General features: G+C 42.8%; 2 protein-coding genes across 2 annotated transcripts in view; one reads left to right on the forward strand and one right to left on the reverse strand.

The window, feature by feature from the left end:
• NMT2 (N-myristoyltransferase 2) overlaps positions 1–11818 on the forward strand; it is a 35341-nt gene extending 23523 nt beyond the window's left edge. The window contains exons 9-12 of the mRNA XM_063150665.1: positions 138–308; positions 2485–2652; positions 7315–7452; positions 7651–11818. Of these exons, the coding sequence (XP_063006735.1) occupies positions 138–308; positions 2485–2652; positions 7315–7452; positions 7651–7671 (498 nt within the window). The 3' untranslated portion in view covers positions 7672–11818. The remainder of the gene's footprint in view (positions 1–137; positions 309–2484; positions 2653–7314; positions 7453–7650) is intronic.
• Positions 11819–12024: 206 nt separating this feature from the next.
• RPP38 (ribonuclease P/MRP subunit p38) lies at positions 12025–14995 on the reverse strand. The gene is given in 4 exon segments (XM_063150678.1): positions 12025–13066; positions 14778–14837; positions 14839–14918; positions 14921–14995. Coding segments are annotated over 4 exon segments (1095 nt in total). The 3' UTR covers positions 12025–12186.
• Between the last annotated feature and the right edge of the window lie 389 nt (positions 14996–15384).

Here is a 15384-nt window from a genome sequence, read left to right on the forward strand (position 1 = left end):
GGTGGCTGGGATAAAGTAGGCTAATAATGAATGCATTATAGCGAGTGGAGTGACTCTGCAACCTACTTTCAGCCTTTGCTGTGTGTGCAGTTTTCCTTTTAACATCCTAACATTTATTTTTCTTTTTTTTCACTAAGGCCACAAAGACTTCAGGTTTGAGACCAATGGAACAAAAAGATACTAAAGCAGTACAAGAATTAATCAATACTTACTTGAAACAGTTTAATCTCGCTCCTGTGATGGATGAAGAAGAGGTGGCTCACTGGTTCCTGCCTCGGGATCATATTATTGACACTTATGTGGTAGAGGTAAAATATGCACTAACATATATTAATATGAGTGTCCCTCAGTAGTTCAGAGCACTCTGCATTCAGAGTGCCAGACAGTAGTTCAGATCAGCATCAAGTTTTTGAAATGCTGGCAGTATGAAATATGTGTGTTATAGGTAGAATTTGATACCACGAGTACAAGCTTTGTTCTTTGTATTACATTCTCTTAATAAGAAAATGTTTGCCTGTGATAAACTGCAGTGCTCCTATAATAGAATATCTTAAAGAAGAATTCTGAAATATCAAAACATCACTATCTTGACAAGAGCCCTACATATTTTAAGATCAACTTTTCCACCTGCATTTCTTGATTCTTTTTTACAGAGGTATGACATGATACTAAGCAGTGGTCTTCAAACCTCCTTTTCTAGAAAAAAGGAAAAATGATGCCATGACTGAGATAAGGATTTGGTTTGGATTGGCTGTCATTCTCCCAGGTGTACACATTTCTGCCAAACACCATTACAAAATTCTGTTTTAAAAAAACTAATTTTAGAGGCACCTGCCTGCTGGGGGAATTATGTTTTTTTGATGGTTTGCTTTCTTTTACACACTGGTAAAGTGTGGTTTTTTCCAGTAAAAGAACGTGTATACGTATGTGTATGAATTAGTATATATATAAATATATATATATATACACACATACACATCTACCACCCCCACCCTCCAGAGAGTTGGTCACAATGCTTCTCTCAAAATAAGGAGTGCAGGAATAGGAGTGCATTTGAATTGCAAATGTCCCAGACATGTTTGGATTAGGTGCACTAAAGTTAGTGGAAATATACACCCTTCTCTTTGAGTCCATACAAAATCAGTTGTAGACAACATATGTAGACAGTGTATTACTTTGCTTAAAGTGATAATGTTATTTTAAAATGATCAGGACTAACATCCCTAAGCATTCTCCTTAGAAAAGCCCTAGGTTGTGAAGCTCAGTGTTCCCACACTGTAACCTGAATTTGTGCAGGAGCCTCAGCTGAATTAGGGAACCTAGAGCTGCTGGAGATGAGTGGTCCTGCTCATCACTTTTTATTGTCCAGACTTAGCTTTCTGCTTTGTAGTGAGTCTAGTGATCACTGGACTTTTCCATGGTCTAATTTAGAGTCCCACCTTCTTTCTCCACTCCCTCTTCTCCCTGCCCTCTGCCCTGCTCCCTGAGTTGGTTTTTGGCTTGCTTTGTGAGTTGAAGCCTACAGGAAAGCTCACAAGCACCAGGATTAGCATGAATGTGGCATTAACTAAACAGCATAGTCTTCACTTACTTGTTTTATGCTGTTGTTTGGACTAGTTTTTTACTATACAAAATGTAGATCTGTTAGTGCTTAAAATCTTTTTAAGACCAGTGTGACCTGGAGAAGCTCCTGTCAGACTTTTAAGTCATCTTTGTAATGTGCAGATCTAAGACCTTAAAATACTCTGTATAATTTATGAATTAATATTTTTGTCATCCTTACTGAATTTAGTGAGTGACTCAATAACTTTTCTGTTCCTTGTAGTTAGTATTACTCTACTACAGAATCTGTACCTGCTCTAAGACAAAAGCTTTTTTGCATGTGGTATGTTCAACTGTTTTACATTTTACTGTAGAAGTACTATTAATTTAAGGAGCCATCTGAGGTCCTTCATTAAACTCTAATTAGTGGTTACTAGTCATTCAAAAGTAAAGCAAACAAGCAAGAAGAAGTATTTGTGTGTCTCCTTTACCTTATTTTCTTGGACATACTCTGGGGAGTTTTTATTAATATCTTTTGTATACCAGCACAGTATATTTTTTCTCTGTTTTTAGAAAGATGAGAAAAATATTCTTTTATGTGAATGTCATCAGGTTTTTAAAATATCCATAATATTTTAAGAATATTTCATTAAAAATGAGTTCAGTCAGAAAAAAAACTTGGATACTTTCAGTGGAAGTGTGCTTTTTTAGCTTTGCCCGTAGAAAACTACTGCTTTGACAATTGTTTGTCAGAATGTTAGTGGTGTAATAGACTAGAAAAATCTAAATGTTTGTTTCCTCTTAGCTAAGAGTAGCTGCTATGCCATAGTACTTACAGTACACAAACCTTGCTGCATTTATTGCTTTCTGTAGAACTGTCACATCAGCCTAATCAGTAACTGATTACTTATTAATGGACTTTTTTGTTTTGGTTTTTTATAGGGTTCAAATGGTATTTTAACAGATTTCCTCAGTTTCTACACATTACCTTCAACAGTGATGCATCATCCTGTTCATAAAAGCCTCAAAGCTGCCTATTCCTTTTACAATATTCATACAGAGACTCCCCTGTTGGACTTAATGAATGATGCACTCATTATAGCTAAATTGGTAAGTTGTAGGTTGGTTTTTTCTGCTTCATTCACAAAAGTACTCCTAGGAATAGTGGCAAGGTAAGAACTGGAGTAATTTATCCATGCTAGTGCATTTACAGCACAGAGTGCAGTTGATGAGACTTATACAATATATATATATCAAAATATAAAGCAGTGTGCTTGTTTTTCCTTTTACTCTGAGTGATGCTGGGGAATGACAAATGCATAAAGTATTTTCATTAGCTTGAACTGTGGATACACCCAAGAGCACACTGATGACAATAGTCACCAAGTATCAGAGGAATGAAAAGTATCACTAAAATAATTTCCCTTGGTGATGAATTAATAAGCATTATCAAAAACATTTTGGTATTTTAGATTATTTTTTGTTCCTAAAAATTTTAGAAATTTATTTATGTGAGCTTTATCATGTTACCAATGCTCCCTGTAAAGCTCTGTAGATGATGTCATAGTGTAGCTTTTAAGCATACCCTTAGGTATGGAGTTATACTGATAGATGTTTGATTGAATGGAAGGGAAAAGACTATAAATGAAGTTCTTAAACAGAAGAATTTTGAGAGTTTAGTACTGTCTAATGAAAAGCTGTCTGTCAGCTCTTAGTGACTGTGGTTTCGTGGAAGTGCAGTGCATGCCAGCACTCTGAATTTGCACAGACCTGTTTGCCCTGGGTGCTTCAAAGCACTGCACAATCTTCATGTGGTCCATAGCACCCACTCTGCCACCATTCCCAGCAGGCTGCAGGCACAGGAATGTTCTCTGCTCCTCCTTCCTGCCCTGCTGGTGCTGTTAGAGCCTCCTGGGGAGTGCCTGGCAGGCCATGCTCTGAGCTGCCTGCACCTGCCACAGAGGTTCCTGTGCTGGTTCTGGATGAAGCCAGTGATGGTCTGCAGAGGCTGTATCTGTTCAGACTTCAGGCTGCGTCAAAGCAGCCACAGAATCTTCAGCCTGTCTGTCCCAGCCATGTTCATGGAGCACTGCAGCTGAGCTGCCATCTGTGATGGGAACTGCTTGCTGAGGCTTGTTAACCTAGAAGCATTTCAGTAGCTGTTTGTCAGGGAAAACCCCTGGATAGTTATTGGAAATATGGTTATTCAGGCTCCAGAATGATCCAAAAGGAAGTTCAGAGACAGACTTAGAGAAGGCAGTATAATTTTCAGAAGTGGCTAAAAATACTGGTAATTATTCTTAAAAGTCAAGGTTGGAAAAGTGTTAGTCTGGGTTAGAAGTGTGGCACAGGGAGCTGTGTGTCTGGCTGTTCTCTGGGCTGTGTGTCTGGCCGTTCTCTAGGCAGTGTGTCTGGCCATTCCTGGGCTGTGTGTCTGGCCATTCTCTGGGCTCTGTGTCTGGCTGTTCTCTAGGCTGTGTGTCTGGCCGTTCTCTGGGCTCTGTGTCTGGCTGTTCTCTGGGCTGTGTGTCTGGCTGTTCTCTAGGCTGTGTGTCTGGCCATTCCTGTGCTGTGTGTCTGGCTGTTCTCTGGGCTGTGTGTCTGGCTGTTCTCTGGGCTGTGTGTCAGGCCGTTCTCTGGGCTGTGTGTCTGGCCATTCTCTGGGCTGTGTGTCTGGCTGTTCTCTAGGCTGTGTGTCTGGCCATTCTCTAGGCTGTGTGTCTGGCTGTTCTCTGGGCTCTGTGTCTGGCCATTCTCTAGGCTGTGTGTCTGGCTGTTCTCTGGGCTGTGTGTCTGGCCATTCCTGTGCTGTGTGTCTGGCTGTTCTCTGGGCTGTGTGTCTGGCCATTCCTGTGCTGTGTGTCTGGCTGTTCTCTGGGCTGTGTGTCTGGCCATTCTCTAGGCTGTGTGTCTGGCCATTCTCTGGGCTGTGTGTCTGGCCATTCTCTGGGCTGTGTGTCTGGCCGTTCTCTGGGCTCTGTGTCTGGCTGTTCTCTAGGCTGTGTGTCTGGCCATTCTCTGGGCTGTGTGTCTGGCTGTTCTCTAGGCTGTGTGTCTGGCTGTTCTCTGGGCTGTGTGTCTGGCCGTTCTCTAGGCCATGATGGGACAGGTGAGGGTGCAGTTCCATGGTCTGACCCCAAGGCTTTGCACCTTCCCCTGCATACATTTCTCTCTCAATGACACATGCAGCTCTTTCCTTTTGAGCAGATCATCCTAAATCCCTTGCAATACTGGGATTTAGACACCTGTGGATTTCTTAAGTACCTGCTGTGCCTGTAATGCATCATTAGATGCCTAATTATAGTTGTAGATCTGGCAGTTGAGTTTTCCACGAGGAGAGCTAAGGCAACAGAGATGATAATGCATCCTGTTCACAGCATTTGTTGACAAACACAGTGAGTCTGGCTGGGATGGAGTTAACTTTGTTCCTTGCAGCCATATGGTGCTGCACTTTGTCACTGAAGCAGGGCTGATCACACACCAGTGTTTTGGTTGTTGCTGAGCAGTGCTTGCACAGCCTCAAGGCTTTCTCTGTCCCCTGCAGTGAGAAGGCTGAGGGTGGACAAGAAGTTGGGAGGGGACATGGACACACCTATCACAGGACAGGTGACCCCAGCTGACCAAAGAGATGTTCCACTCTGCTCCACAATCAAGGCTGAAGGAAAGGAGGAGGAAGGGAGGATGCTTCCAGCATTAGCATTTATGTTCCCTAACAATCATTATGCATGCTGAGATCTTGCTTCCCAGGAAGTGCTTTGACATCTGTCTGGCAGTGGGAAGTAGTGAATGTATTCTGCTTTTTGCCTCCCTTGTGCCTTCAGCTTTTGCCTTCTCTGTTAAACTGTCATTATTTCAATTCACAAGACATCTTACCTTCCTTCTATTTTCTCCCCATCCTGTGGGAGAGCAGTAAAGCAAAGGCTGTGTGGGTGTTTGGCCCTTGTCTGGGGACAGTCTCCACCACAGTCTCCTTTCTGTACTTTAACTCCAAAGAATGGGTTTTGGAGATACAAATTCAGTTCAGCAAATTGCTTTAAGGGTTTGCATGCCAGGTAATGTTTATTTTTTTCTTCATATCACACTATATAAAATTTTTTTAGAATTAGTTTGGCAGTTACCAAACTGACCTGACAAAACACCTGACCTTCAAAGTAAAACACGAAATTTGGAGTTATTAACTTAGGTTCTATGCATTCTGCATGGAGAGTGAGTGAGATTTTGCTTCAGGATAACCCCTCTAAAACACTGCATATTTTATTGTGGAAACTGACACAGAGTTTCTAGATCTAGAACATAGACAAGAAATTCTCTTCTGAGTCAGATTAAGTGATCTGTCAGAGCTGTGGGGAAAGTACCTTGAAACAGAAACCTTTTCATCCCCTCAGAAGATCCTAACCTGAAACTAATCTGCTGATATTTAGATACTGAATTAAAACTACATCTGTAGAGTTTTGTTGGAGTGTTTAATTGCACACCTTAATGTGCTTGTATCTAGAGTGTGTCTCTATTGTCGCCCACATCCCTTCCTGCCTTCTGAGACAGGCAGCCTTCTTGCTGTTACTGTTACTTACTTACTTTCAATGCCAAATGTCAAATACTGTCACCTCATTTGTCTTATTTCTGTTTTTCACAGCACATTTAACTTAGCATGGTGTCATCTGCACACAATGATCTTTGTGTAAAGTAGCAGGATGCTTTACTAAACTCACTGTCTGTGCTTTGTAACTTTCTTTTAAATAGTCCTGAGGAAGAGCTTAACTGCTCTTTTTCTTCAAACCCTCTTTTTTCTAATATGGGATGCTCATTTAAAAGAAAAAAAAATTTTTTTTTTTTTTTTTTTTTTTTTTTACTGAGTAAAGAATGTTCCCTACCCCATCTGATTGTGCTTAAGTAATTGAGCATTTTTGTTTTGTACCTTTTGTCTTGAAAGTGTATCATGTCCTGCTGGTGCTGTACCTTTGTGCTGTTAGGACTCCAGGAGCTTAGGTCAGAGTCCCTTGTAGTAAATTGCAAATAAATGGATTTTATATCCTCACTCCTGAGCAAATTCAGCTCTCCATATGTGATGATTATTGCTGCAATGGCATACCAGCCCTGGGCTTCAAGTTGCTTGCTAAGAGTTCCCAGTGAGGAGAAAGGATTTGAGTATGTGTTGATGGAGGAAAAGCTCTTGAGACTGATTTGGCTGCATGCCTCTTCTGAGACAAAAAATGTCTTTTTGTGGTGAATTTGGGAAGTTTATGAAAAGAGGAGTTGGTAGAGGGTGCACAAGTAAGGGAGGGAGAAACACATGAAAGATTTGAGTTCTAAAGAGAATGGCATTTCAGAAAAGGACTAAATCACAAAGGTATGTTTATCATTAACAGAATGATCAATTGCTGAAAAACACAGTAACTGTATTTATGCAGCTGCAACTGGAATAGGCCATATGTGTCAAAACACTGTATGTGACTGTAAAAAATGCATGTCTCTAAGGGTAAAATAATGGAAAATGTTTTAGGGACTCTTTAGACATTAGGCCCTGAAAATGGCTTTAAAATTTATACCCTTTTGGAGCTAATCTTCAAGCACAGATGTGCATTATACTTTAGTTTTTATTGAGAAATGTCTTTGTGTGTGTACCTAATTAAAAGGCAAGATTTATTCCATTGTATTTTTTCCTTTTAATTCGCCTAAGTATCTTGGATACCGTATGCCACTCTGTAAAGTGTCATTTGTGTGTAATTTGAAAATTTCAAAAGTAAAATTTTAAAAATGTTTTGCTGTTGCCAGAAAGGATTTGATGTGTTCAATGCACTAGACTTAATGGAAAACAAAACATTCCTGGAAAAGCTCAAGTTTGGGATTGGAGATGGAAATTTGCAGTATTACTTGTACAACTGGAGATGTCCAGGCATGGAATCTGAAAAGGTAAGGGAGAAAAATGAGTTCCTGAATTCCATTAGATGAAATGGTACATTAATTTACACTGGCCAACAATGGGCAGAAGTTTTAAAAATACTGTAATTGGCCCTGTTTGTGATCCATAATTGAGATGCAGAAGACTGCTGATGTTTAGGTTTACTGCCATACTTGAACTAAAATACTGTATTTTTCTTCTTCCTTTAGGTTGGTCTTGTATTACAATGAGAACGTTTATGTTTCTAGAACTCTTGAGGTCATCCTTTGAGTTAATTTGATCTCCATAACTCTTGAAATGGTCTTGTTCAAGAGGAGTAAAAGCACAACGTCAGTGATACTGAAATAGTCCATTAAATCTGATCAATGAAGACATCCACATGTGACCAAATTTATGCATTTTCAGATAGATCAGACGGTTCATGAAACTCTTCTATTGTCCATGAAAAGAATAAAAAGCACATTCATTTAAGTTTCAAAGCTTAGCTTGCACCTGGATGAGAAGAAGGTATTTTTTTCCACTCTGTAGAAAAGACTGTTTTGTATAAACTGAACTTCAGTGGTGGATTAGGGTACAAAAATATTTGCTATTATGTGGATGAACTGCTGCATTTCTATTTATTAAGTGGTGATGTATGTATGTCAGTGTAACAGAATGAAGGATACAAACTGGAGTATCTTTGCTTATTTACTTAACATGGATATCATCCTTTGGGGGGAAAATCATGAAGTATGATACTTTGTAGCTCTATGAAAGTCCTGGATGTTTTGTAACTGGAGCAGTATGACAGTGTACTGGTTTAACTAGTGCATTTGTTTCTCCATAAGCAACGCTGCCAAATCAATAAAAAATACAGATTTGTACTTTGATCTTCAATAGATCAGTGGATTGATTTAACAGTATCGCACTGTTCAGTGCAGGTGTTATCTATGTTGCCAGAATGATAATACATTACTGTACTTAATTTACAGTTGTGGCACAATACCTTAGTTTTTCCTCAGTAGAATAACATCAGCCTGTGTGTAAAACTAAGAATTTTAGTAGTGCTATCAGGATATTTATAATTTGAATGTTTTCAACGCTTCTGCGAAATTGCACATATTCCTTTGTCTACTCTGATTTCCTATGAAGTCTGTAATTCTAATGAAAAGTACTTTGTGTAAATATGTATTCATAAATTGTTCCTGGTAGTGTTTTTATCCTGACTTTGGAACAAGAAGTTTTGCTATATATGTGGCTGGTAAGCAGAAGAGAAATGCTCTGCCCTCAGTCCTTGGAAGTCTCTGTGCTGCACTTCCTGAAATGTAGAAGGACTGATCTTTGTTGTTGGGTGGAGCTGTTTTAATTCCCTCATGAATGCTCGGCAATGGGAGTGGCTTCTGAAGCACTTTATATGCATTCCAGCATAGCGTCATAGCTAGAGAGGATAGCAGTTCTTTCAGCTCATGGATGCTGCAGAAGCGTGAGCACTGAGAAAATCTGTGTTAAAAAACTGTTCTAGCTGAAAGTGCCAAATTGTGGTATAGTGAAGCCTCTGTGCTGTGAGCATCTTTTGAATGTGACTTGAATATCTCATGAAATGCAAATGTCTGACTTTCCTTTTAAACATGCCTGTAATTCTGACAGCAGATTTTGCTGAAAGTTTAATTCTGTACATGAAGATAAATTTGTCTGTTCTTCATAACTGTTAGCCCTACCCACTACCTTGTAGCAGTGGGGTTTTTCTTTCTTCCCGCTCCTTTTCCACTGTGTGAATGGTTTGTGGTTTGGTTTCTTTTTCTTGTTGAATTGTGGTGAGAGGATTCTGCCCTAGAAACAGTGATAAATACTTTCCCTTATGCATTATAGCTGATTAAAGCATTCGACCTCCTTCAAACAAAGGAAGGGACTGAACGTGGTTTGTTTGACCCCTGGCCGTGCACCAGCTCAGGACCTCATGAATTTAAAAGGACTTCACAGGAAATCTCACAGTGCAGTTGGGCTTACATCTCTGGCCACTCTTGATACCTCCCTCCTAGTAGCAGTCAAAGCAGGTGGTGCAGAGACAGCTTGGACTCTGTGTGAGGCCTGAGCAGAATTAAGTGCCTGAAAATGTCATTGATGGTAGCGATACCTGAAGTAACAAGAAGGATTTAATCTTGACTCCATCAAAGATTTAAGTTTTTATCTCCTAGAAGACAAGGTGGTGCCTCCTTGGCACACATTTTCCTGGATCACTCTGGGATGAGGTTCACCAAGGAGCTCAGTGTGTTCCTCTTCAGCTCTTAAAGGCAGAGCCTCAGCAGTCCTCACTCAGGGCTGCCTGAGGTGAGCTGGGACAGCAGGGCATAGCTCTGTCCTCATAGCAAAGATACTTCCTTGCTGAGACAGCCCAGGTGATCACAGCCCAGGTGAAGGATATGTTATGTTCTCTGCCTTTCTTCCCCTCAAAAAATTGTGGTGGAAGAAATGTTAGGCAGATGATTTCTTTTCTCCTCTGAAATCAGAAGGCAGATCCTCCCAAGTATTGTCCTTTGTATAACTGAGGCCATGACAGCACCAAGTATGTCCAGGTAGAAGACATACATGAACGTGGGTTTCCTGCAGCCTGGCTTCTGCCTGAATCTTCAGATTAGGGCACATGAAGGAAGGAGCATGGCCAGTCTTGTGCTCTCTTCTAGTAAAATAGTGCCATTTGCTTCTGAATTCAGGGATAAACTTCTGTCTGGCTCCCTCTGCATGTTCACTAGGGGGCTGGAGGGCAGAGACGTGCTCCTGTAGAAGCTGTGCAGCACTGTAGCTGAGAGAGAAAATTTATCAGCCAGATCATGAGGGAAACAGGCATCTAAGCCTGAGTGTTTGGGCAGCTCTTGAAGAGTTCTCTTCATGGACCTGTGTGTGTTAAGCATGGCCTCTTCTGTCCTGCTGAGTGCTCTTCACTTGTAGTGTTTAGCTGAAGTATCACAGCATCAAGAGGACTTGAATCTTGAAGGTGTCCCAGCCTGCACCCACATAATAAGACTCCAGATGTGAAAATTGTGGCAACTCACTTAGACTTCCTAGGCAGGTACTAAACAAAAGGTGAATATATGTGTGATTTATGTGGGGCCACTGTCAGGAGCTCAGTAGGAGAGACCCTTCTCTTGTTTCCAGGGTTGAACCTGTGTGCATTAGTCCTGCTATGAGGGTAAGACTCCCCAGAACCTAATAGGTGTTTGCAAAGGCTTGCCAAATGTAAAGCTTGCTCTACCACCTTTTGCACCCGGCTTTTTAAACATCTGTTATTTCTTTCCCAAAGTAACTTCCTATCTGCAGAGGGAAGCCAAATCCCTGAAGACAGAGATTGACCTGGGCAGGCAGTGAAGTGCTTGAAAGATGATTGCTGTGCTTATGTTCTTTACCAAAGCTAATCCTTATGCTCTGTCTAAATGCTACAACTCTTATGTTATGGTTAGCCAGCCTGGGAATGAAACACACTAGTGCTAGCATGCCTTCAAGTTTTATGCACTCAGAAATCCAGAAAAAAGGACTTGTATCAAGGACTGTGAAGCAAGGCAAAGAAATCTCACCTCTTCTTGAACCCTCAGACACAGACAAAAATTGTAGCATTTAAATGCTGTGTTTAAACTTCAAGGAGCATCATGACTACACAATCACTGATCATTGCTAGTGCCTGCCTTCATAGTTGGTATCATGAACTAAAGCAATGTCTAAATAAATTCAAAATACAGATGAGCTATTGGATGGCAGTGGAAGTCTGGATTAACAAATCTCTGAAAAATAATGTAAATTGTACCTTTTAAGGAACAACAAAAGTTACTCAGTTAAGGTATTTTATGCTTTCTTCTACAAGTAAATTCCTAGGCTGTTGATTGCCTGAATTGCAGTGCTATTTCCCTTCCTTCCTACCACCCAACACCCTCATTAGAAAATTGTTCATAGTCCCCTGTAAAATTAAAGGAAACTCAGAAATTACATTTACAGTCTTGTAGCAGTTACAGTTCTCATCTACGTTATATAAAACAGTATATGGCTTATGTCAGTTTCCTGGGAAATAATGTTAGATTTCATTTAGAGATCTAATGGAGTTTAGGTTTACATTTTCTCAGAGGATATGTGTTAATAGTTTGCATATGGAAGTATTTTTTTTTAATACTGCAGCAGTAGTAATTTGGATTTGTATTTGGAAATAGCTTTTCCTTCAGCATACCATGCACCAGGAATCAGGTGGAACCCAAGTCTGCATACATTTGTGACCAAAAACAAGTTGTTCAGCAAAACAAACTATAATAAGAGTTCAAAAGGGAAGTCTGCCTGTGCTATTTACTTGAACCCAGCTTTAAAAGACTTATACTGGCATGGACTTTTGTTTAAATAAACTTTCACTTTTGGTATTTATTTGTTTGAGTAATTATACTTAAATCTCTTTTGCTTAAAGCATGTTCATCTGTGTAAAAAGACAAAGTTCATTTAATGCTTTGTATTCATTCCAAAGAAGTATAAATGATGTCTTAAAATTGCTTTGGCATTTTCATTACCGGCTTTAACTCTGATCTCCAGCTGCAAATGAAAATACTTACCCCCAGTAAAGACTAACACCCAAGTCTGAACAATATTTTTTATTAAAGCAGAAAGTACCTCAGCCAAATGCAACATGAAGTTCACCCTGTATTCAAGACCTTTACACTGTAAAGCCTAAAAGAACTGTTAGAACTGTACTCCATCCTGCATTTAAAAATCTGTTGAATAGAAAGAACCAAACTCAGTTATGCTGAAAAAGCCTTTTTCTTTTTGCGAGGTGGTTTCTTTATCTTATTGGGATTTGGGACAAGTTTCTTGATTTTCAAAGGCTGCAAAATTACATGTGAAAGATCAGGCTGACTGCTTTCCGTATGCTTCCGCTTCTGACTTGTGAGCTTATCCCCCAGCACCTCTGCAAGCTCTTCGGGTTCCAGGCTTCCTGAGGAATCTGTGTCTGCATAAGCCACGGATTCTTCAGTTCTGTACTGAAACCACGGCACTTCCAAGGCCGGTATCTTCGGGATTATGGCTGCTACAGCCTCGGTGAACGTGTCCGAGTGCTTTCTGAAGCCGAGCGCCAGGATGGAGGTCAGGCCCAGGAGGGGCGCGAGGGTCTCGCTGAGGCGCGGCACCTGCCCCGCCGGCGTGGCGCGGCTGGCGCTCAGCTCCACCAGGTGCGACGTGAGCATCGCGGGCTTGGCAGACTTGCACACCAGCAAGAGGAGAAGTTCGTTTTTTTCCAATGCTTTTGTAACTTCGTTAACTCCAATAGCAAGCTGTCTTCTGATACTTATGTCAGTCCATCCTGATTTCTGTGGGTGGCTTTCTGCTTCCTCTTTAGGGAAATCATTGGTGCCGGCATCACACTTTCTTTCCGTTTGTCTTTTTGTGAGGGAACGTTTTTTCTTTCTTGGACTCTCAATCTTTTTAAGTCCAATATGTTTAATCCTTTCTTCTAAGGTCTCTAGTATAAAATGCATATCTTCTCCATCGATGGTTTTCCATTGGAAAACAAAGGGGTTATCTAAACACGTTTTTACAGTGGTTTTCTTTGCTTTCCGAAGTGTTGCCGTGCCTGGCTGAATTACAGACATCCTGAGGTGGTTGATCCTGTGTTTTGTCACCCTAGGAAGAAAGAGCAAGACATTACTTCAAATACTGTACTGTCTGCTGTGGACATTGTTACCAGAAGCTTCTGGGAATGCAGAAGAGAAACACTGCATGTCAGTGATACTGGCATCTATCAACCTCACGGCACCAATCCTTCACACATCTTCCACAACGCAGGTGTGGACTTGGGTTTTTTTTATTAAATAAAAAAAGCTGGACCGGACAGTATGGCAACAGCAGTGACAAAAGACCCCTCTAAAGCTGAACAAAAGCAGCTGGAGGTATTACAGATGTAAAAAAACCACAAGTCCAACCAAGCAACAAACTATCCCCAGAATCACAGGTTGAAGGACCACTCCATTTTCAATGTTGCACAGCTGCATTGCCCCCCCATGACATGGGAGGGGGGGGGAAATGGCAAAAAATCACAACATGAAACAACAACAATAATTCCTGAATTATTTAGGAATTTTATAAATCTGATTTTTTAATCTTCAGTCCATGCCTTTGTGTTTCCCTGTATTTGGAAGGTATGATAAAAATTTGCAGACTCTTTAACAGTTTATGCTTTCAGGGAAGGAAGGCAATCCCCTACATGCCCCCAAAAGTTCAGAAGGGGTCTTTTGTGCTACCTGGACAATGCCTTCAGGGGTGAGAAAAACTGAACAGGAGTGGAGAAAGTGTAATTGTTCTTGCTCTGATTGATCTACTCCAGAGTAGCAGTAAAGGCATGAGGTCAAGCCTGATGGCAGTCCCTGGTAAATTGCAAAGCCCCCAATTCCAAAATACAAAAAAAACCACCGGAGCACTCCTGAGTACTCTCAGAATAATCGATGAAATGCCCTGGGCCACCTCAGTGATTGTCCATCCAATCCAGTTATCTGCTTCCAACACTGGAAACTGGAGAAACCAGCTGGGGAGGACAGGGCTGGCATTCCCCTCAGCTCCCAAGCACCCAGAATGATTGCATCTGGGATGTAAGGATAAAGATGTGCCGACTTAACCTATTAGTCCTTCATGGAGCTATCAATTCATGCAGTTATCCCTTTTGCTTACCATCACAGTAGCAACAACCAAAAAGTGAACACAACTAAAAAATCGAAATGACCACAAGAATTCTTACATGTGACTGAGGATGGAAGCTTGTATTTGTTTTTTTTAAAAATGAGCTCCCGGTTATCGCTTTTAAAAGCTTTCAATTAGGGATGCTCTGATGACCTTTGACAAGCCAAATCAGCAAGAGACACAAAAGAAGAAAACCATGGAACATGTTCACAGTTCAAAGACGACATTTTTCTTTTCAAAATGAGCGCTCCTGAGGAAAACAAGCGTGCAGGAGTAAGGAAAGAGAGCAACAAGTGAACAAACGAACACGGCTCCTCCACCTCGCACCGCGGCCGCGACCCCCTCGCTTCCGGCGGAAGGGAGATGGCAGAGACGCCGCCCGCTCCGCCAGGAACCTCGGCAGCGCTTCCGCCGCAGGGCGCTCCGGGGCTCCTCCAGCTCCCGGCAACAGCGAAACGCGGGCTAAGCACGGCCCCGCACAACGCCGGCTCCCTGTGGGGCGGGGGCTCCGCCGAGACCGCAGCACCCTCTCCCCGGACCGCCGCCCCTCAGCCCGCCAAGCACTGCGGGCCGGCCCGGGGAGCGGAGCGGCCTCCGGCTGCCCGACCGCGGGGCCCAGACCACAGCTGCCCCGCGCCCGCCGGCGCAAAGCCGCCCTTACCTCGGCCTTCCCGCGCTCCAGGAACACGCCGCGGGACGCGACCTGGCCCCGCTCCGCCCCGGTCCCGCTCCGCCCCCGGCCGTGGCGGGGGAGTCTCTCCGCGGCGGGGCGGTGTCCGGAGCGCGCCGAGCAGGAGGAGCTGGGGCGGTGCTGTGGCGGCTCCCGCTGTGGCGGCTCTCGGCGGGCGGGCGGTGCCCGCGCTGCGCTCAAGGCCGCATGCCCAAGCGGCTGTAGCGTTAGTGTACGGCAGCCATAAAGCGCTGGTGCCCGCGGCCTGCCCTTGGCGCTTCTCACCGTAGGCTCACTACTGGCGCTCCTAGGGCTCGAGCTCTCCCGAACACCGGCGTATAGGCGATGGCAGACCTGCTTAGTCCCATGTCAGCTAGCGCACTCAGGGCCGGGTCACCAGCTGCTTCACAGGGGCCTCACAGCCCCAGGACAGTTCCTCGCTGCGGTGCAGGGCGCGCCGTGCCGTGCACGGACATTGTGTGCTGTGACCAAGGTGACAGGCGAGGACTGGTTCTATTCGCGTTACCCGCAATCTGCCCGCAGCCTTTAACAGATCTTCACAAGTGCGTTCATTTTCCACATTCACTGCAGTGCACAG

Source organism: Melospiza melodia, chromosome 1 (assembly GCF_035770615.1).
Source record: "Melospiza melodia melodia isolate bMelMel2 chromosome 1, bMelMel2.pri, whole genome shotgun sequence".
Taxonomy (NCBI): Eukaryota; Metazoa; Chordata; class Aves; order Passeriformes; family Passerellidae; genus Melospiza; species Melospiza melodia.